The sequence below is a fragment of the Sphaeramia orbicularis genome, chromosome 16 (assembly GCF_902148855.1).
Source record: "Sphaeramia orbicularis chromosome 16, fSphaOr1.1, whole genome shotgun sequence".
Taxonomy (NCBI): domain Eukaryota; kingdom Metazoa; phylum Chordata; class Actinopteri; order Kurtiformes; family Apogonidae; genus Sphaeramia; species Sphaeramia orbicularis.
Window position 1 is genome coordinate 43288998 of NC_043972.1, and position 24387 is coordinate 43313384.

Sequence of the window (24387 nt, forward strand, 5' to 3'; positions counted from 1 at the left end):
TGCTCTCTGCTCTGCTCACTTATATCCCTCCCCTTCAGGCAATGCAGGCCTCTACTCTAATGTGTTAAATAGCAATTGTTGAAATAAGCAATTGCTAAAAGCTCAGAATCTTAGCTTTCTGATGCTATTTGAATTTTGTCAATAGTGCAAACGGTTCAGACGTTTACGGTAATTTAAATGACGGTGAACGCAAAATTGTGTCACCGGCGACACCATCGTCTAAAAAGGGTTAATATTAAAAAAAAAAAAAGAAAGGAATAAACTCAGTATTTAGTGGAAAATCAGGTTACACAGCCATCATGAATGCTAAATATATAGAGAATCCTCGTACTTTACATATCATTAGCCTCATAGCATTTCGTCATACACTACATGGACAAAAGTATTGGGACACGTTGAGTTCAGGAGTGTCTTTTTTAACAGGGGTCTGGGATACAATAAAAAAATAAAATTTATATTGTGATAAATATCATAAATACTGATGTTCGTATCTCAAATCAACATGAACAGGACATCTTAACGCTGTAGCCATGATGTGTCCCAATAGTTTTGTCCATATAGTTTATAAACATGAATTTTTCCTTAAAGTTTAATGGCAGTGAGATGTCAAAAAGTACTTAAAATTATTATTTACAGTCAAAGCATGAAAAATATAATAGAAATTTAGAGGTAGAACATTTAAAATCATAGTCAAACAAAAAAAAAAAATAAATCAATGTTAAAAGAAATTAAGTACACATCATCTCTGAGGCATTTTAGAAGCAAAGATAATTTAAACCAAACTACAATGCAATGATATTTATCCCAATATAAAACTACATTATAATATTTGTCATTATTGTTTTGTATTCCAGACCCCTGTTAGAAAAGAAACACCTGAATTCAACGTGTCCCAATACTTTTGTCCATATAGTGTATGACTCCCATTAAACTTTAAGTAAATATTGATGTTTATATCTCAAATCAGCATGAACAGGACATTTTACAGCTGCAGCCATAATTTATATCAATATTTATGTCTGTATAGTTGATAAACATTAACATTTCCTTAAAGTTTAATTGTTTTGTTTTGTTTTTTTTCTTCCTCGGGGAAAGCAGATGGTTAGTTGTGGTATCAAAATATTATTCACAGTCAGAGCACGAAAAATATTTTAGAAATTTTGAGGTGGAACATTTAAAATCCGCCATGGATAAAAATAAACAAAATAAATTTATTTTAAAAAATAAAGAGAAATTAAGTAAAAACCATCTCTGAGGCATTTTGGAAGCAAAGATAACAATTTAAACCAAAGTAACCAATTCAATGATATTTATCACAATATAAAACTATATTATGATATTTGAAACCCCTGAATCCAACATGTCCACATATTTTTGTCCATATAGTATTTATGACTTAGGCAAATATACTATGAGGCTAACAATATTTACATTTTTTTTTAAAAATAATGTTGAGAGAAATTAAGTAAAAACCATTTCCGAGGCATTTTAGCAGCAAAGATAATTTAAACCAAACTACAATGCAATGATATTTATCCTAATATAAAACTATATTATAACATTTGTCATTATTGTTTTGTATTCCAGACCCGTTAGAAAAGAAACACCTGAATTCAACGTGTCCCAATACTTTTGTCCACATGGTGAATGACTTAGGCAATTATGCTACGAGGCTAACGATATGTGACGTTAGTGTTATTAGGTGGGAAAAAAAAAACATTTATTTCTGTCGGATCCTTTAAATTCGATAACTACTAATACACCCTCCATTCCAATAGACCAGGGGTGTCAAACTTGCGGCCCGGGAGCCAAAACCGGCCCGCCGAAGGTTCCAGTCCGGCCCACGGGATGAATTTGCAAAAATTACACTTCAGATATTAACAATCAAGGATGTCGAACTCGTTTTAGTTCAGGTTCCACATACAGGACAATGTGATCTCAACTAAAATAATAGCATAATAACCTATAAATAATGACTCCAAATTTTCTTAGTTTATTGCGAAAAACGTAATAGTACATTACACCAATAATGACAACTCCAAATTTTTCTCTTTGTTTTAGTGTAAAAACTTACATTAAATTATGAAAATATTAACATTTACAAGCTATCCTTTAAAAATAAAATATAAAAAACCTGAAATTTTGTAAGTAAAATTTTAACCTTATACTTCCTGTTATTGAATATTTTGTGCCTTTGTAGATCCAATCCATAATATTCATGTATAAAAGGTAAGTTGAGGTATAATATAGTTAAAATTGCACTTATTTTTCTCAAGAAATCTCAGTTTTTTCAGGTTATTCACATCATTTTTGTTTGGATAGTTGGTAAATGTACATATTTTCATAATTTAATTTTGACCGCACTAAAACAAAGAGAAAAAATTTGGAGTCGTCATTATTTACAAGTTATTATTATGCTATTGTTTTACTGGTCCGGCCCACTTGAGATCAATTTGGGCTTAATGTGGCCCCTGAGCTAAAATGACTTTGACACCCCTGCAATAGACGGTTCATTGTTGCGAGTCTATTTCCAGTCCACGTTGTGCCCTCTGGCTATCTCGCGAAGCTTAATGCGGCTTTAATGCTAACAAATCACCGCAATTGACTCCATCATCGTATCTGCTATGTCTCAATTCTTAATATTGACAACACTATAGTCCATTAGGTGTGTGTCCTTGCCTGTTATTCATTCCTAATGACGCTTCACATTACAAGTGATCTATTGTGAGCGGGGGGGCAGGAGGGCGGGGGGGATGCTTTGATAAAACGCATAGGCTTACGTTTGGCCTCGCAGATACGACAAAGTATCTACAACAAAGTATCAGCCTTGTTAAACTCAGCCAAGTCCAATCAATCAAAAGAATTTATCGCATTTAATAAAAGTGAGTGGGTGGAATCAATTTGGTTTTATTGTACTTTGGTTTCAGGGATTTCATTTGTTTTCTTTTTTTTTTTTCAGTAAGTGAAGGAGGCAGTGTGTGTGCTGTGGAAAATTAAACGTCAATGAGAATGCACTGATGTACTGTATCTAAAAATGAAGATGTTCTGTTGGTACTTATTTACAAAATCTGACACAAAAGAAATACACAAATTAACTGTTTTCATGGCCTCCATATAAAGAAAAAATATTATTATTCTGCACCGTTTCACTGCTGAACTGTTTCTTTTTCTTTTTTTTCATATTATTTTTATGCTGTTTTTTGGCTGCATGGGCACTGAACGCTTCAAAGCTTATTTCACACTTTTGTTCACACTAATGCCGCTGTAGTAGAGCTGACAGTATCGGCTCAGTTCACCACGGCTGTTGTTGAATTCCCGTAACGTGACAGCAGGGACCACCGGGTGAAGGCACATACTGCACCCAGGTTCACAGTCAGATAAAGTAATACTAGTGTTGTATAGTAACTAAGTAATAATACTTCACTACAATAATAATAGTAATAATAATAAACAGTAATAATTGATTATTATTGATGTTTTATTGATTATGTTTTAATTGTAATTGTGTGTTTCTAACTTGTCTCTTTCCCATTTTTGCAAAGCACTGTGAATTGCTCTGTGTATGAATTGTGCTATACAAAGAAATTAGCCTTGCCTTGCGTACTGTACTCAAGTATGTTTTGGGAGAATTTGTAGTTTACTGAGTATTTTTATTGTGTTTACTTTCATTTTCACTTCCCTACATTTCCTAACTCAATTACATACTTCTACTCAAATACATTTTTAATGCACAGTATGGTTACTCATTACAAAAAATACATTAAAGTAAATTTGGTGTTTTCGCAGCTGAAATTACCGGTGACTAGGGCTGGGTAAAAAAATCAATTTAATCGATCTTAGATCAATCTCATTTTAATTTTGCGTAATTAATTAATAGTGGATGAGATTGATTTTTCAGAGCAGGACCGGGAGTACGCGGAACCATGGGCGGCTCCGTCTTGCAAACGCCTGAGGAAGACTTGGTCTTGCTCGCGAAAAAGATGTGGTGGGAGGTCCTCCTGACCTCAAACTCAAACCCGCAGTGTGAAGGAAGTGGCCACCCGGCGAGTTGCGGAAGCTGGTCGTTCTTTGAAAAATAACTTGGATCCATACTATCACCTATGGCTGAGTATGGAGTTAGAGGAAGAGTAAAGCGACAATGTCCGACCGCTACGCTGCCCCCCCCCCCAACCAGCATTCACGGAGCGCGTGCACCTCCCAGCCCTGCTCCGGCCAACAATCACGGAATGTGCCCCCCCCCCCCATCAACTAAATCCAAACAAATTTTCTGACAATAAGGTGGGCACCATTTTGGAAAATGGAAATTTCCCCCTCCCTGTTTTTAAAAAAAAAAAACCTAGTGCACATGAGATTTTCTGAAAAACCTTCGTTCACACGACCCTGTATATCTAGGTCATCAAGAGCATGCCAGGCCTGTAAATGGCACTGTCGTGAGATGATCGAATACCATGAACCAATCAGAATCCTGAAAAGAATCACAACAAAATTTTACTTCCATAAGTCGCACATGTGACGCAAATGAATTTCCGTCAAAAACTATGAATTTTTTTTGTATGTTTTCTTGTGGAAACATTGTGTTAATTGTAAATAGGGTTAGGTAAAATAAGTCTTAACTTCAGCCTAAACCCTTTCGGTTGCATTGTATACGGAACAATGGATGTGTTGTTTTTGTTTGTTGTTTAAAGTAATTAACGGCCAAGTAAACTACTATTACTACGTCCAAGATCTCCATTTCTTTCTGTTTATACGCAAAAATTGCAATGTACTTGAAGGATAACTTGTTTTGTTAACCACATAGAAAAATCAACCTACACAGCACCTAGCATTAGCCATTAGCCTCCTGACAGGAGAACCAGCCTATACCTGTTTTAACCCTTTCATGCATAGTGGTCACTATAGTGGACAGCTATTCTACAGCTGTTCTCTTGTATATTCATGGATTTTGTTGTTCTTTTTTTCTTTTTCTTTTTTTTTTTCTTTTTTTTTTTACACATATCTTTATTAAAGTTTTAAGACATTACATATCTATTCTAACATGAATTGGTAACATTATGTAGATCTCTCCTGATCATAAACCCCCAGAATCACAAGCCCTCCCCATAGTTTTCACACAATTTATCAGTAAATACATGTTTCTGTGCGTCAAAAATTAAACGTGTGGTGTCCAGCTGAGTGAACATTTTTGCAACTTCATGAAAAATAGGTTCATAAGATTTTTTTTTTTCATTATTATTTTTTTATGCATTTAAAAAATGTTTTCAATTATTTTTATTTATTTATTTTTCAGAAGAAAATTTTCAATCGCATTGTTTTTTTCATGCCTAAAGAGGAATAAAAACACTCAGGAAAAAAAATTTGATTAAGGTTCTCATATAATTCGTGCATGAAAGGGTTAAAGATGGCGGAAACTGGAAGACCTAGCGAAGACCTGCACAGTATTAAGAGAACAGGTGAACTCCGACTGAGGATCGACCCCAGAACCTTCAGCCTGGGAGGTGGAAATCCTAACTACTACGACACCTACTGCGTAAATACAGTGGGTGCCAAATATGAGCACAGTGTGATAACGTTTTAATGAGTGGTACTGATAGCATCGGTGGAGAAGCAGCGCGATTTGATTCCTCCCAAATGATATATTAATTTGCCTTTCACGAATGCAGTCATGATCTTCGTCTTTGATTCGGATTTTAAAGATCAGCGAACACTTTCATCCACATTTCAATCATTTAATTCATCTTAAAAGGTGCTCTTTTTCAAGCTGTTTACTTATGAAATAAACTGCTGTCATACTTTCAAAAAGCCAATATGTGCCTTTGTGCTAATCAGGGTTCATATAAACTAGTTTGGTAGCTTTCATGCTTACTTTGAAGAAAAACACTAATGATCACATGATACGAGGACAGTTCTTTTAAAGGACCTGAGGGAACCAGAGCCTCGAAGAGAGAACAAAAAAAAAAACAATATTTTCAAGAGAACTTTGCATCATCACCTTAATAATCCCCCGAATCCCGACAGATGTGATGGAGACAGACCTCAGGTAAGGAAGACGGCACCTGTTTGAGTCTTATTAAGAGCTGATCCGTATGTTATTAAGAGCTTTATTGTGGATTTCCCTCTGGCTCTGTGGTGTGAACTGACTGATACGCTTCAGTGCAGAGGACCTGAAGACCCCACCGGATCTGCCTCCAATTAGAGGCTGTTTGGAGAAGGAACAGGGAGGAAGAAATATGGAGCTTTAATTTGTTTTATTAGTTTTTAGCAGGTTTGTTTGTTTTTTTTTGTTTTTTGTTTTTTTGACCTTGTCATTACACAGAATACAGCACTGTGTTATTTTTAGCTAATAACACCCTTGGAGAAAAATATAAGGATGCATTCACTTTGTTACTCGTGAAATATACTATATATAGGTGCGAGCAGTAGCAGAAAAAGTAGAATAACAATGGCTGAAAGAGAATATAACACACAAATTGTTAGCCTCATAGCATAGTTGCCTAAGTTATATGCACAAATATGGACATTGGGGACATGCTGAATTCAGGTGTTTGTTTTCTAATGGGTCTGGGATACAAACAAAAAAAAAAACAAAAAAACAAAGGGGTGGGGTCTGCTTGTGTGTGTGTGTGGGGGCAGCAGTTATATACATGGGGGTGTGGTCCATAACTAATGCTGCATCCCAGGCCATTTTTTGAGCTAAGTCACAACTTCAAACCACGACTCACGACTTTGTAGCATTCCAGGCAAGTCACACCGAACTGCCCGAGTGCAAGGAAGTGTGGTAGCTAGATGTAAACAAACCAGCATGTCAGACTGTACGTTATGTTAATTTCCAATCATTTCTATCGCCAAAGGTGCTTGCTCCTTGGTTATTTGAGGGAAACAAAGGAGTAAAAACGGTGCATAAGGCAAGAGAAGCTGTTTAAATTTATTCTTGCACTCAATGGACTGAAAACTAGCTAACGCTAGAGTAGCTGCTGACTATGCAGAATATTTGCAGATAAATAACGTTGCAGCTAGGGATGGGAATTGTTAAGAATTTAATGATTCCGATTCCATTATCGATGTTGCTTATCGATCCGAGTCCTTATCAATTCTCTTATCGATTCTCATTGGGTGAGGGAATAAAAGAGTACAAACGAGTGTGTTTGCATTAAGTGTCTTTTATATTTCCATCTCTGCACAGAAAATATAACATATACAGTATGTACAAATAATAATAACAGATGACACTGGGCCCGGTTCGGGGGGGGGGGGCAGTGAAAGTGAAACTAAAGATCCTTTACTAATTCCTCTATTGCCGCATTTATGTGGAACCGGTTCGACTCGGCTCGGCTTGTCTCCCGTTGTTGTGCACCTCATTTCCTTTCCCTTCTTACCTTCGGAAACTTGTGTTTGAGGAGTTACGACGCTTGTTGCCCACACCGGAACTGGGCCCGGCGTTCACTCTGCTGCTACATTCACAAGCGCCGCTAAGTATCAAATACGTGAAATTCCTGTAAATGATTCACATGCTGTGGACAAATGTTTGAACATATTGGAGGGATTCCACCCATTTGAAGACATGGAAGCTTTGACAGTGTTCCAAGTGTCGTCTTTTTAGACCGTATCTGCCTCAACGCCATGTTGGCTACGTTCTGACCAAAACAATGCAGCGTACGTGTGACGTCATCGCGCATGCACAACGAAGGCGGAATTGATAAGCAGAATCGTTAAGCAGGCAGGCAAACGATTCCAAGGAATTGAGCTACTGGGAACCGGTTCTCAAAAAAGAACCAGTTCTCGATTCCCATCCCTAGTTGCAGTAATACCTTGTTTTAATAAACAATCTGCAGAAACACGGCATCCATGAGGGCTGCCACTGCTACGTGACATCTGAACTCGGAACTGGGAGTACATTGATCTAGTACGAGTTCACGGGTGGGAAGTCACAGGTTTGACTACCATTCCAGTGCATTTTCACCGGTAGAAGGTTGCAAAAACACGAGTTATGGGTTGCCTGGAACGCAGCATTACGTAACTAACACTGGTGTGAAACAAAAGTGAAACTTTGCATACTTTCAACGTCCAACTCCCAGGTTCTATTCCTCTATTAAACAGCAGATCTTACACAAAATTTTCACAACTTCTAACCTGTATCCACTGGACCCCCTCCACTACTCTATGGGCCCCCCAGAAATGCTGGGTCCCATGAATTTGGCACTTTCACCCCCCCTTTACGGCGGGCCATATAAATGGGGACGTTCGCGAATTAAGAGACTGCCGACAGTTCGGTTCAGGTGAACGTTAGTGCCAGTAATGTTGGATATAGGTGGAAGAAAACTGTCACAACCTGCCTGTTACTTACATTGATTGGTTGTCCCCCCCCCCCCGAGGATGAAATTCAACGAGCAAAAGTAGGAATGTAAAAACCAGAGGGGTGGGGGTTTGATCTCCCCCCCCCAACAAATCGTACCCTGATAATATCTATATCATAATATTGGAAGGACTCAGAGCCTGTGTGTTAGTGTGTGTGTATCTGCACAGTTCTGAGAAATCTAGATGTTTTTACCTGGTCAATTTGGTTTCTACAGTTGACAAATAGTCCCATCTCCACATTAAATATCTCGGCAAGTTGATAGGACCAATATTTTGGGAGATATTAATCATTTTGGAATACAATAGCCTTACAGTCACGTTGCTCGGTTGACGGGAAGCGCAGTACCACACTGCATGATGGGAAATGAAGTTAAAAACTTCAGTCCCTAGATATCGGTATTAAAATGACCGGTGATTCCCCACAGGTCAACACGCTAGTAGTTTTATATTATGATAAATGTTTGTTTGATGGCTTTTACTTAATTTCTCTTAACATTTATCTTTTGTTTTGTTTTGTTTTTTCCCCATGACTATGATTATAAATATTCTACCTCTACATTTCTAAAAAATATTTTTCATGCTCTGACTGTAATTATATTAATATTGTATATGTAATATTAATTTTCTAGCACAACTAACCATCTAGTTTCTTCACAACTCACTTGAGAAGAAAAATATCCCTTTAAACTGTAAAGAAATATTGATGTTTACATCTCAAATCAGCATGAACAGGAAATTTTACAGCTGTATATCATAATGTATATCAATATTTATGTCCCTATAGTTTATAAACGTCAATATTTCCTTAGAGTTAAACTGTTTTTTTGTTTTTTTTCTTCCTCAGTGAAAGTAGATGGTTAGTTGTAGTATCAAAATTTTATTTACAGTCAAAGCACAAAAAAAATATTTTAGAAATTTAGAGGTGTAACATTTAAAATCAGCCATGGATAAATATAAATAAATAAATAAAATTAAAAAAAAAAAACAATGTTGAGAGAAATTAGGTAAAAACCATCTCTGAGGCATTTTGGAAGCAAAGATAATTTAAACCGAACTAACCAATGCAATGATATTTATCACAATATAAAACTATATTACGATATTTGAAACACCTGAATCCAACGTGTCCACATATTTTTGTCCATATAGTGTTTATGACTTAGGCAAATATACTATGAGTCTAACAATATGTGTTGTTTTTTAAAAAAAATTGGTAACCAGCATTATTTTGTCACAATTATCTCTCACTTTATTTTCCTGCCATTTTAACCTCCTTTAAACCAGATCTTGTGAGAATGTGTTGCTAACACACAGACAGGCCTCAAGTCCATTTAGTCTCAATCTGTGTCTCTAAAAAAACACTTTATTTTACTGCCAGAATGTTTGGAAGATATGCGGCTTGTGAAAACTAGATCCAATATTTACTCAGGGGACAAATGGGGTGAAACAATCAGGCATAAGCTGTGATCACGTTCCCTTCTCTCATTGACATGGACGGTACAGAATCTGCCGCTCGTCTTTCCCAACTGTTGGGTCGTGACTCAAAAATGTGTTGCAGACGCGTTCCAAGTGGCTCGGAAAAGTGGAGAAGAAAAAAAAAAATGTTTCTGTTGCTTTAAATGCAATCTGATGTTGTACTTTGATTTTGACTGACGTGTCAAAGTCATGCAGTCGCTGTCGTTTGCGTTGGCAAAGCAAACAGTTTATTCTTATAATAAGCAAAAGTAGCGTAAACATGACCTTCAGCGGGTGAAGTATGGATTTACAAACACAATAAAAAGAGACTGGAACCCAAGTGTGTGATATTTCAGAACTAAAATATCAACACTGAAATGTCATTTAGAACACACACTGTTTAGCTAACGCCTTTAGAATAGAAGACCATTTTATTCTATATATTTTGCATGCAAATTTAATTGTGATTTAATGTTTGTTGAGTTTGTTATTAGAATTAGGTGTATTTATTTATTTATTTTTTTAAGCTTGCAGTGACATTGGCCATGTGTTTGCCAGCCTAAAGAATTTATGTATTTATCTATTTAACCCTTTCATGCGTAGTAGTCACTACAGTAGACAGCTATTCTGCAGCTGTTCTCTTGTACATTCATGGGTTTAGTTGTTTTAGTTCCATATCAGCCAACACAGCGCCATCCCATGTTTGAGATAATTGTTATTGCATTGTAATTAACCGGTTTCTTAAACAAAAAAGTTTTTTTTTTTTTTTTTTGCTTTTTTTTGCAACCAGAATTAGAATATGTTAAAATATGAGAAAACATAAAATTAACAGCATTAAAAATGTCAAATGTTTTTTTATTGTATAGTTGTCACACAGTATATCTCTTTCTGATAATGGGTTTTAAATACATGGCTCTTTGCTTTAAAAACTAGAAGCACTCGGAGAGCGCAGACCTCCGCCAAGGCTCATCAGTGGCGCCCCCCCCGTGGGCCCCCCCACCCCCGATCACCACCAAAATTTAATCATTTCTTCCTTATCCCATTTCCCACAAACCCTGAAAATTTCATCCAAATCTATCCATAACTTTTTGAGTTATGTTGCACACTAACGGACAGACAAACAAACAAACAAACAAACAAACCCTGGCAAAAACATAACCTCCTTGGCGGAGGTAATTAAATGCATGGTTTTTGTAGCTCCATAAACTATAGGTTCATTAAAAAAATTTCAATCTCATTGTTTTTTTCAAGCCTAAAGAGAAATAAAAATAATCACAGTGAAAATCTTGAATAAGGTTCTCATAATTCAAAAATCATCACTGTGTGGTGTATCTGTAAGTTTATACATTTATGTGTGTTCCCTCTGTACAATGGGCCTTATCTCACTGTAACAAACTGTAGACGTTTGTTAAACACCATAAACATCCTGTAAAAGCCTCTGTTAATAAAAAGAAATCTTAAAAAAAAAAAAAAAAAAAAAAAGATTCCTAAAGTCAAACCAGCTGAGAAACACTGAACCAAAGAAACTGATGGAAGACTAAAACAAAAGTCAATCTTCAGTCTTTGCTGGACTTTCACCCATACAGACCCATTGCTACTTTTATGTCAATTCCCAAATTAATTTTTCTCTGTTTAATCTTTCTTAAGCGATTTATCACCATTCATTATATATTACACTGGTCAACAACAAATTTATTGTTTAAGTTTTTTGAGCTGATTTAGGATCATTTTGGTGTGCTGAATCCAAAAATCACATTAATTTTGCTCAATCAGGTCAACTTTCTGAACTATGCTACATATTGGCTTTTTAACATTTTTGCTTACATTTATGGGCATTTTCACATCATATGATACAAAATTCTTTCATATTTCTTGCAATAAACGAGTTCTGAAGATTTGACTTTTGCCAATTTATGATGAATGTTTTTTTTTTTAATATTACAGGTGAATGAAATGGCTTCGACTAGAAGATCTTGAAAAAAATAAGCCTGGCGTATTCTGCTACATCTGCGGTGAATACATAATAAATAATAAATACATCCTGCTAGAAAATGATTTTTTTTCTCTTAAAACCTATTTTGGGTGAGAACTATATAAAAAATCAGCTGATAAAGTCACAAAAATGTGATCAATTTTGTGAGAAGATCAAATTTTTCAAAATCAAATTAGCAAAAAAAAACCTGACCTGATTGAGAAAAAACAGATGTCATTTTGGATTTAGCGGTGCAAAATGGTCCTAATTCAGTTGAAAAAACCTAGACAACTTGCAAAAAACATTTTTTTTGTAACCCAGTGTTATCCTCTCCATCCATCCATCCATCCATCCATCCATCCAAAATCTATAATTATTTTAGTCCAGTTTTATAGTCACCATATCAGCAGCGTTTATTCGTCTTTTGTGTGAAATTCCTATTCTTTTCCAGTTGACACCCGTATCTTGGACACATTTCAAAAGAAGTAAAACATTTAAACCGAGGGAAACAAAAACTTCCTTGGTCTCACGGTCTTAAACTTTGCCGAAGACAACCTCACTCCCCCTGCTGTTATGCTCCTGTTAGCGGTGGGGGGGGGGTCTTGTTCTGGAGTTTGTTAAAGAAAGCTGTATTTGACTATCTTTTGGCACAGAACAACTGCGTGTGTTCCCAGCAGCTAAAGTACTTTGTTTTTAATGTGATAATTAAAAAAGCTTTATCCCTGGATTAAAAGGCAGATAAAATCAACCTTTAAAAGGGTAAATCACTATCTTATTACATGCAATCAGCATCGGTACCTCAGTGTAACATCCTTTTAATAGGGTTCCTACAAGTTTCTACAAATTCAATTTAAGTATTTTTTAAGACCTTTTTTAAAACTACTTTGAACAGAAGTCAGTGCCCATTTCACAAAAGTACTAGCAAAAAATTTGTAACTCCTAGAATTAGGAAAATGTATTTATTTACTCCAATGCTTTGATTCCCATTGTTCCCAGTTTAATTCATCTCTTGCACAAGGTTCAGCGAACTTCAAACTCATGTCACTCGTGTCAAGCAGGTGGAGAACATTACATTTGCACTTCCTACGCTGACCTTTCACTTCTGAGTCATTTCTCACCGGGGGCTCCAAAGTTAGCGATAATTGGCTCCTAATTACAATGTATAGCTCTGCAAAAAATTAAGAGACCACTGCAGTTTCCTCTGAAATCAGCATGTGTGCATGTATGACAGCTGTTTCATTCCTGTGTTTGTTGAATTCCAACATAAACACACCTTATTCTACTGAATAAGCACCTGATCCATGTCTTATTTAAGAAGGAGAAGTATAAAAACTACTACTGTGTCCATCACTATCTTCTTACAATAGATAAAAACAGTGCTATTAGTACCTCAAAAGTAACTGGAATCAAAAATAACTATTGAAAACTCCTGGACTTCTGCTCTGACAATGTTCCCAAACTCTGAGGACTGGTTCTTCTATCAGGACAATGCTCCTGGCCTCAGCTAGGTCAATAAAGGTGTGGATGATGGACCACCAGATGAAGACCCTGTCATGGCCAGTCCAATCTCCAGACCTGAACCCACTTTGAAAACTTCTGGAGGAAGATGGATGGACACAAACCATGTAACATTGATGAACTTCTTGAATTTCTCCACCAGGAGCTGCATAAAGTCATCCAACAGCAATGGTGGAGAGACAAGACACATGAAAGCTGTCACTGAAAATCAGGGTTATTCCACCAAATATTGACATCTGAACCTTTCCCAAGTTACAACATTAGTATTGTGTTGTTTACAAATGAGTATGAGCTGGTTTTCTTCATATTATTTGAGGTCTGAAAACACTGATTCTTTTTGTTATTTTGACCATGTGTCGTGTTCTGCAAATACATGCTCTAAATAATAATATTTTATTTGGAATTTGGGAGAAATGTTGTCGTTAGTTTGGAGAATAAAACAAAAATGTTCATTTTACTCAAACACATGCCTATATATGGTAAAATCAGAGAAAAGGATCATTTTGCAGTGGTCTCTTATTTTTTTCTAATTGTAAATTGTCGGTTGGAACGGGTGGAACTGTGTCGACTAATGTTACTTTCTTTGCTGCTTGAACATTTTCCAGACACATTTAAACACAATATAGCCAAGAAGTTTATGGCAACATAACTTAAGACCTATCAAATCAAATTGAGTGCTTTTTAAATACTTTCAAAGCTATTGAATGTAGATTTAGAAATTCAAGACTTTTAACCCTATAACGCCAAATGTATTATATTTGATACATGAGTTTTGAAGCTCTCTACATGATCAATGTGACATTTTTTTCTTTGAAAAACCTGATGTATACAATTAGATACATGCAATACACAGATAATCCACCAGGGGGGAGGAATTCATTCACCAGAGGACTTTCCAGTGACACTACAAGACTGTCATTAATGAAGAAGGAGGAAGAACTTTGACAATTTTGAAAAGGAATTACCAATTTGTTAGACAGGATTGTGTTATATTCTGTTTTTGTTTGTTCAAAAATAATAATATTTAAGCAGAGACCCGATGTATACAAAATTGAAACTCATACATGGAAATTGATATTTGAAAAAAGAGAAAGTAATCATTTTGCAGTGGTCTCTTATTTTTTTCCGGATGTAAATTGTCAGGTTGGAAAGGGTGGAACTGAGTCGACTAATGTTACTTTCTTTGCTCCATGAATATTTCCCAGACACATTTAAACACAATACAGCAAACAAGTTTACGGCAACATAACTTAAGACCTACCATATCAAATGCAATACCTTTTAAATATATGTTAAGCTATTAAATGCAGATTTGCAAATTCAAGACTTTTAACCCTACAATGCCAAATGTATCATATTTGATGCATGAGTTTTGAAGCCCTCTACATGATAGGTGTGATATTTTTTTGGTGAAAAACCTGATGTATACAATTAGATACATGTAATACACAGATAATCCACTAGGTGGAGGAATTCATTCAATAGAGGCCTTTCCAGTGACACTACAAGATTGTCATTAACCCTTTCATGCACACTGGTGACTACAGTGGACAGCTGTTCTACAGCTGTTCTCTTGTACATTCATGGATTTTGTTATTCTTTTGTTGTTGTTGTTTTTTTTACACATATTTTTATTAAAATTTAAGACACTACATATCTTTCCTGACATGAATTGGTAACATTATGTAGATCTCTCCTGAGCATAAACCTCCAGAATCACAAGCTCTCCCCATAGTTTTCACACAATTTATCAGTAAATACATATTTCTGTGCGTCAAAAATTAAACATGTGGTGTCCAGCTGAGTGAACATTTTTGCAACTTCATGAAAAATAGGTTCATAAGAATTTTTTTTTTCATTATTATTGTTATTTTTTAAATTATTATTATTATTTATTTTGCAGAAGAAAATTTTCAATTGCATTGTTTTTTTCATGCCTAAAGAGGAATAAAACACTCAGAAAAATTTTTGATTAAGGTTCTCATAATTCGTGCATGAAAGGGTTAATGAGGAAGGAGGTAGAGCTTTGACAATTTTGAAAAGGAATTACCAGTTTGTTAGACATGTTCCTGTTATGTTTTTGTTTGTTCAAAAGTAATATTTGACCATTGAGACCTGATGTGTCAAATATGATACAAAACTGAAACTCATACATGGAAATTGATATTTGGAAAAAAAAAAAAAAAAATTGGGGTTGTTCAGAAGGACCAATAAAGGCTCTTTCTATCAATTTTCTGTCAATGATTTAATGTTTCAGGCTTTACAGGGTTAAAACTTTTTAAGACCCCGTGTTAAACCCTGTTTCAATGTGTGTTTTTGACCTCTCTGGAGGGTTGACACTCACCAAACATGTTGCCAATATGGCCGTTCCTCGTCAAAGGCCGCAGCTCGTTCTTGCCCCAGGCGTAGCGTTTGTAGTTGTCCCAGGCAAACTTCATCATCTGCAACATAAACAGAGGGCAGACAAACCGGTCACTAGGTTAATATTATCAATGCAACCTCTCAAAAAACCCACATGTAATTAAATTGGTAGTAGCTCGAGGCAATGGGAATGATAGCTTATCGATCAGGAATGGATTAAAGCCAAGCGTGCAATTACCGTGCACGTTAAAGCCACACAACAAACAATAAGACTGACGTTTACCCTGCAGCCGCTGCTCCTAAATTAAACATTTGAGTCATGTCAGAGGATGAGAAACAAGTTTTAATAGATAAGACTGCATCAAGGACTAAGTATGCACACCTTCACCTCTGCATCAGCTGAAGGGAATCGCTTTTGATGTAGTAAAATGGAAAGCAAGATGGGGTAGCGAAGGATGAAATGAATTAAAATATCAGATTTTCAGCTGAAAAAGTGTGTTCTGTAGTTTGGATCTGTTTGCATCTACGCCCCCAGCGACATCTAGTTACAATTAGTTTGGCAACAAGCACAAGGAGGATGTTGGTTTGTACTAATCAAATATATTCATGAATATCTAAAGAGAAGGGAAAGATTGTTTCTGATGATGCTCTGGTTCATTTTTGATTTTTTTGTTAGTTGTAAACATCATTTAATGAATTTGTCCTGCAGCTCCTGGTCTTCGACAGCCCACTTCGGATCAGTCAGTCTGTTATTTACTACAAAAAAAAAAAGCTATTTGCAGTTGTGTGAGCTGCTCAAAGACCGAAGATTACTTTATATGCTAATACAATACATAATATTTACTGGGACGATCCTGTGGTTTGCTTTCCCTGTGACGGGAGGGTCATATCTACATCATGAATTATACAAGTAATTATAACAAACAGCTCTACAGATCTGGGAGGGAATAATATGCAAGACAGCTGAACATTAATATTGTTTCCCGTTGCTTGAAACGTAATAAATCTTGTCTTTTGCTGTGATGTATATATATATTTTGATAGTCCTATCCGCTTTGGCAGGAGAAACAGTTTGAAAAGTGAACTCATAAGGAAAATAAAGCGTGTCCAAACAAAAAAAGGTGCTGCTGATGTTACAGAAATAAGTGAAAGTTTTCTTTACGTGAGCAGTTTAGCTCAAATCAGCAGTTTTATTCAATCCGTCACTATGATGGAGATGACTGCATTAAAAAAGAACAAAAAAAACCCCCAAACATCTGCACGTGTTTGTGGAAATGTACATTTAGATCAGTGGTTTTCAGCTGGTCTTGCTTCAGGACCCACTATCACCCCTCAATGACAAGACAGACCCAAACTGCTAAAAGTTAAAATTCTCAAATTTATTTAATGAATAGATTGTGTGTTTTGAACTTGAGATAATATAGAATATCACAGTATGAATGAATGAATGAATGAATGTTTATTTCAGTTAAATACAAAATACAAAACGCATACATATTAAAAAAAAACAACAAAACAAAACACCTACATATTAAAAAAAAAACAAAAACAAAAAACATAAAATTAACACATTTTGTAACTGAAAAAGGAAGAAGCTGAAGCCGGAGGCTTATTTCTGCTTCTCCTATTCACATCCTTAGTCCAAGTCCACACCTGAAGTTGCAGCAGATAAATACTTAAACTTAAATTATACTACATTCAGTGTAATAAGTTATTTTGTCATCATATTACTTTCATAGCCCTTCATAATTTGACCAATTAAATTCTTTTTGAAACTCAACAGTTAGCTACACAATTTCACTTCATCCTTCAGTTCGTTCCATAGCTTGACACCAATAACTGAAACACTGTGATATTTAACGTTTGTTCTTACTTTACACTTTTCAAACACAAACATCCCTCTTAAATTATAATGTCCTTCTCTTAACTTAAAAATTTTCTGAATACAAAAAGGAAGGTTTTTACTTTTAACGCGAAACATAAATTCCATTGTTTTTAAATATACGATGTCAAGAAATTTTAGTAAACCAGATTCTACAAAAAGTGGATTACTTGATTGGAGATAACCAGCTTTGTTTATGACTCTAATAGCTTTTTTTTGGAGTTTAATTATCGGGTCTATATTAGTTTTATACACATTGCCCCATATTTCCGCACAGTATGACATATATGCCATTACAAGTGAACAATACAACATATGCAAACATTTTTTGCTTAACAAGTCTCGGGTTTTATAAAGAATCGCAACAGCTTTGGACATTTTGCGTTTGATATGTTCTGTTTGTGGTTTCCAGTATGAAAACACAGAAGACAAGTTTAACCCGTAAAGACTCAAACAGCCACTGGCAACCAAAACCATCTACTGATCTGAAATGTTTAAGAACTTTTGAACCCCTAAACCTATTAATATGTTGAAATAATTGGTGTAAAATACAGTTTATCTTTTCATGGTTATCAGATATGACCCATCTGGACATTCAAAGTAGTTGTTCATAGTTGCCGTGGAAACATGTCATCTTCTACAACATTGATTCACCAGTAAAACCCATGGAGTTGGATCAATGACAGTGTTCATTTATTGATAAATTTGCTGAAAAGTTCAGTTTTTCAACACTTTTCTCTGTTTCTAATACAATAACCCTCAACCTTAAACTGAGCTTTTATGAACATCTACATGATCAGTGAATTAAATATAGGAAAATACCTGATTTTCACTGAAGAACCGCAAAATGCAGAGGATAATATTAGAATATATGTTGATAAAATACTTAAGAAAAGTTAAATACAGAGAAAAAACATATTTTGGAACTGCCACATAAGTAGTACTGGGTCTTTATGGGATAATAATAAACCAAACTGACCAGCAGGTGGTGACGCTAAAGAGGGAAATATTTCCTTTAACACTAAATTAGGTCAATTTTAACCAAAACTAAACGTGCAAAATTAAAAGTGCATTCACTCACTTAGTCAAGCATTAAATACACTGAGGTTTTTGTCTTCCATATCTGATGAAGTCAATAGTCGCTTTTCCATTGACTCTCAAATTGCGTAAATATAACTTTCGCATAAAAATGTACCTAATGGAAAAACGACCATTTCGCCAAAACTCTTGTTTTTCGATTAAATGTTTTTGCGCTGGCGAGAGGTGGTTTTTCAGGCGTAGCACAATTGGTATATCACGCAAAACTGCAATGAAAGACCTTTTTCCGCAACTAGACATGTAAATAAAATTTTTTTTTAAAATGGATGCTGACGGATGTTACAACAAGCGAAGAAGAAGAGTTTTAAAAGAAACATGGTGCGGTATGTGTGAACACACCAGGAAACGAAATATTTTTTTAATTTAGTACAGGATAGAGGGGTAATATCAGGGGCGCTACTACCAACTGTGGGCCCCATGAAAGCTAAACGTTGTGGGCCCTTTCATAAAAATCAGTATCTTGTCGATCTGTTGGAGCAGGGGGGCTAGCATGAAAACGAAACTGAAACTTAACATGCTTTCAACATCTGATTCCGACTTCTATGTCTCTATTATACAGCGGATCTTACAGGACATTTTCACAACTTCTCGCCCATATCCACTGGACCCCCTCCTCTGCTCTATGGGCCCCCCACAAATGCTGGGCCCCATGAATATGTCATGTTTACCCCCCCTTATCGGCGCCTCAGGGTAATATATAATAATAATGAATATATCTGTAAATCAACATGATATTTACGTTCGTCGCCATGTTTATGGAATGACTTCCCGTGTCATCTTGCGATAATAAATAAACAAATCATCGCATTGTGTGATTTAATGCAAAACCGACATGACGCAATTCTGTTTTTTCGACATTTAGTAAATATCGGTAAAGTTTTGCGCATATGTCCAACGGAAAAGCGACTACTGTCATGAGTTTTGATATGAATAGAAACTTTCAGGTCTTCTTTTATGTTGTGAATTTTCTGGTATTAATTCGCATAACAGCGTATTACCGCCACCTACTGTTGGGGAGTATAAATGGGCTCCGCTCCATAAAAAATAAAGCACAAGATTTGTTTCTTAACATTATTTTTTGCCCAGATAAAGGCCCACGACCTACTGAAAACAGGTTTGCAACCCACGTTTGGGTTGATTTAGCGGTAGTTTAGAACCGCTTACATGAAATCATACTGAATAAATGAGGTTCTGACAAAATGCAAAGTGTAGTGAAGATCAAGAAACAAGCAAATATCTAATCCATGGACTCACACTGGGTGCTCATGGTTCAGTGTGTTGTAAAATGGACACATAGACCAGGATTTGATTTTTTTTTTTTTTCCCCCCTTCCCTGCAAAACACAATATCATCTCTTTTATCGATAGTACATGAGACTCCTCAGCACTCCGGAGGTGGGCTCAAATAAGCCTGTGAGAAATAGACAACATGAATCCGATTACCTCTGACAAGGCCTGCAGCTGAAAATCCTCTCACCGCACGCACAAAAAACTCATTATAGACACTCAGATAATACAGAGCTGCAGCCATTTTAACACCAAGAAAAACACAGGCTTCACAAATGGCACATTGTTGGATTAAATGTTAAATGTCTTTCAATTTTATTTTATTTTTTTTATTTGGGGTGGGGGGGCTAACAACTATGGGTCATGTAGCCGTGATTTGATTCCAGGTGATCATGCACATTTAAATAATTTGGAAAGTAATGTGCCAGTTTAATGTGAGATTTGGCATTTGAGCTTCACCACAACAATCACAGATGAGACAAAACAACACATTCACCATTAGGGTCACCTTTTGTTTGCAATTGTTGAAATCTAATGCCAATTTTTGAGAAAGCGGCATTTCAAACAGCTTTATTTTCCATTTATAAATAACAAAACACCGCTGCAATCACACAGAATAGGATTAACCCTTTAACCCCTGAGACGTTTTTCCAGGTAAATGTTCTGCTGTGAATCTGTGTTTCAGGTTCATTAAAGCTGCTGTGATCAAGTGTTTGTGTTCCTTTTCTTCTGTGGTTTTGTTTTATTGTGTGTTTTAGGGTCAAAACAGGGTGGAATAACAGAAAAAGACAAAAAAAAAATTGAAGTTTGACAGGTTTTTTATTAAATAAGACACTCAGAATGTACATCAATAAGAGATTTAGGATTTAGGAACTGGAACACACCATTTGAATTTTTTGTTTTTTTTTGGGGGGGGGGGGGGGGGGCGCTTTTTCTCTAAATCAGTTTAGCTGCTTTTTGGCACCTGGTTGAACTCCAAAAAGCAGTTACATGGTCAAAACTCGGTCAAAACACAGTAAAACAAGTGATGTCAGGCACAACAAACCCCGCCCCTCGCACATATTGTAGCTTATTTTGGCATCGATCCAGCTGATGTCATCATGTCTATTTGTGTGCTGATGTCAGCATGTTAATTGCCTCTATATATGTACCAAGTTTGAAGTAAATTGAAACAAAGTTGATGTTTTTATAGATATTTGAAATGTTGCGCATAATAGGTAAATGGAATAGAAAAAAAAAAAGATTTAAAAAAAAAAAAAATCAGAAAATACTTTAACTCTGATCTACTTTTCCTAAAATGGAACCACATCTATTCTCGGTCACTGGTGATCTATAAACCACATTTGGTATGAATTCAACCAATAGTTTTGCTGCTAGAAACATATAAAATTTCACCCATTCTAAGTAAATGGAGAAAAAAAAAACATTAAAAAAATTCATAAAAATTTTGAATTTTGACCTACTTTTCTCAAAATGCAATGACATCTATTATGGGTCACTGGCAATATATAAACTAAATCTGGTATGAATTCAACCCTAGTATTGCTGCTACAGATATGTGAAATTTCACCCATTAAAAGTAAATGGGTAAAAAAAAAAAAAAAAAAAAATTAATTCATTAAAAAATGTAAACTTTGACTTATTTTTCCCAAAATGTAATGAGATCTATAATCGGTCACTGGTGATCTATAAACCACATTTGGTATGAATTCAACCAATAGTTTTGCTGCTACAGACATTTGAAATTTTGCGCAATGTAAGTAAATGGGCAAACAAAAGATTTTAAAAATTTATCAAAAAAATTTAACTTTGACCTACTGTTCCTAAAATATAACCACATCTACTCTGGGTCACTGGCAATTTATAAACCAAATTTGGTATGAATTCAACCAATATTATTGCTGCTAATGACGTGAAATTTTGCCCATTAAAACTTAATGGGGGAAAAAAAAAATTAATTCATTAAAAAATTGAAACTTTGACCTGTTTTTCCCAAAGTGAAATGAGATCTATTCTGGGTCAGTGGCAATCTATAAACCCAATTTAGTATGAGTTCAACCAATAGTTTTGCTGCTACAGACATTTGAAATTTTGCGCATTGTAAGTAAATGGGCAAAAAAAAAGATTTTAAAAATTCATCAAAAAAATTAAACTTTGACCTATTGTTCCTAAAATATAACCACATCTACTCTGGGTCACTGGCAATTTATAAACCAAATTTGGTATGAATTAAACCAAAATTATTGCTGCTACTGACGTGAAATTTTGCCCATTAAAACTTAATGGGGGAAAAAAAAAAAAAATTAATTTATTAAAAAATTGAAACTTTGACCTGTTTTTCCCAAAGTGAAATGAGATCTATTCTGGGTCAGTGGCAATCTATAAACCCAATTTAGTATGAGTTCAACCAATAGTTTTGCTGCTACAGACATTTGAAATTTTGCGCATTGTAAGTAAATGGGCAAAAAAAGATTTTAAAAATTCATCAAAAAAATTAAACTTTGACCTATTGTTCCTAAAATATAACCACATCTACTCTGGGTCACTGGCAATTTATAAACCAAATTTGGTATGAATTAAACCAAAATTATTGCTGCTACTGACGTGAAATTTTGCCCATTAAAACTTAATGGGGGAAAAAAAAAAAAAATTAATTTATTAAAAAATTGAAACTTTGACCTGTTTTTCCCAAAGTGAAATGAGATCTATTCTGGGTCAGTGGCAATCTATAAACCCAATTTAGTATGAGTTCAACCAATAGTTTTGCTGCTACAGACATTTGAAATTTTGCGCATTGTAAGTAAATGGGCAAAAAAAAGATTTTAAAAATTCATCAAAAAAAATTAAACTTTGACCTATTGTTCCTAAAATATAACCACATCTACTCTGGGTCACTGGCAATTTATAAACCAAATTTGGTATGAATTAAACCAAAATTATTGCTGCTACTGACGTGAAATTTTGCCCATTAAAACTTAATGGGGGAAAAAAAAAAAATTAATTTATTAAAAAATTGAAACTTTGACCTGTTTTTCCCAAAGTGAAATGAGATCTATTCTGGGTCAGTGGCAATCTATAAACCCAATTTAGTATGAGTTCAACCAATAGTTTTGCTGCTACAGACATTTGAAATTTTGCGCATTGTAAGTAAATGGGCAAAAAAAAGATTTTAAAAATTCATCAAAAAAATTAAACTTTGACCTATTGTTCCTAAAATATAACCACATCTACTCTGGGTCACTGGCAATTTATAAACCAAATTTGGTATGAATTAAACCAAAATTATTGCTGCTACTGACGTGAAATTTTGCCCATTAAAACTTAATGGGGGAAAAAAAAAAAATTAATTTATTAAAAAATTGAAACTTTGACCTGTTTTTTCCCAAAGTGAAATGAGATCTATTCTGGGTCAGTGGCAATCTATAAACCCAATTTAGTATGAGTTCAACCAATAGTTTTGCTGCTACAGACATTTGAAATTTTGCGCATTGTAAGTAAATGGGCAAAAAAAAGATTTTAAAAATTCATCAAAAAAATTAAACTTTGACCTATTGTTCCTAAAATATAACCACATCTACTCTGGGTCACTGGCAATTTATAAACCAAATTTGGTATGAATTAAACCAAAATTATTGCTGCTACTGACGTGAAATTTTGCCCATTAAAACTTAATGGGGGAAAAAAAAAAAATTTAATTTATTAAAAAATTGAAACTTTGACCTGTTTTTCCAAAGTGAAATGAGATCTATTCTGGGTCAGTGGCAATCTATAAACCCAATTTAGTATGAGTTCAACCAATAGTTTTGCTGCTAGAATGTTAACAAAGAAACAAACCGAACCAAAAACAATACCCCTTGCCTCCCCTTCGGGGGTGGGGAAAAATAAAGGAAAATCACCACAACTCTGCAAACAACAGTAAAAACAAACAAACAAACAAACAAAAAAAACTACAGGAAAAATGGTGTAAAAAACAAAAAAAAAAAGCCCAGTCCATCTCGTTCTATACTGCTCTGTGTTTTGCCCCCATTCCATAGGTAGCAGGGGGTGCACTGAACATGCTCAGATGTCTATGGAAAAAACAAGGTCTATTCTAACAGCACATTTAGAAATTTTTCCTACTGAGCAAACGGTTCATTTTTTATGGATATTTAAAATAAATCATACATTCAGAACGCTCAACGTTGAAGGGTTAAAGAGAAGACTCAGTGAATCTAACAGCAGAAATGTCTTCACAGAGGTACTCATTTCTAGAAAATGTTGAAAGACCAAAACTAGCCTGTGCCAGTCAGACTGTGTCCTGGCAAAATGAAACCTGCAAATGTCTCTAGTTTGATTTGAAACTTATTCCATCTTTTATAACGCCAGCCTGGTTCAGTTCTCCGGGGGCTCTAACGGCAAAAGCACAAAAAGTATCAGGGAAACGTGTTTGTGCAAAACGTGTGATTTGGTAAATGTGGGAGCAC

General features: G+C 35.2%; 1 protein-coding gene across 2 annotated transcripts in view; it reads right to left on the reverse strand.

Moving 5' to 3' along the window:
- LOC115436135 (mannosyl-oligosaccharide 1,2-alpha-mannosidase IA) overlaps positions 1-24387 on the reverse strand; it is an 828462-nt gene that overhangs the window by 448492 nt on the left and 355583 nt on the right. For both annotated transcript variants that reach the window (XM_030158891.1, XM_030158892.1), the window contains exon 2: positions 15642-15738. In XM_030158891.1, the coding sequence (XP_030014751.1) occupies positions 15642-15738 (97 nt within the window). The remainder of the gene's footprint in view (positions 1-15641; positions 15739-24387) is intronic.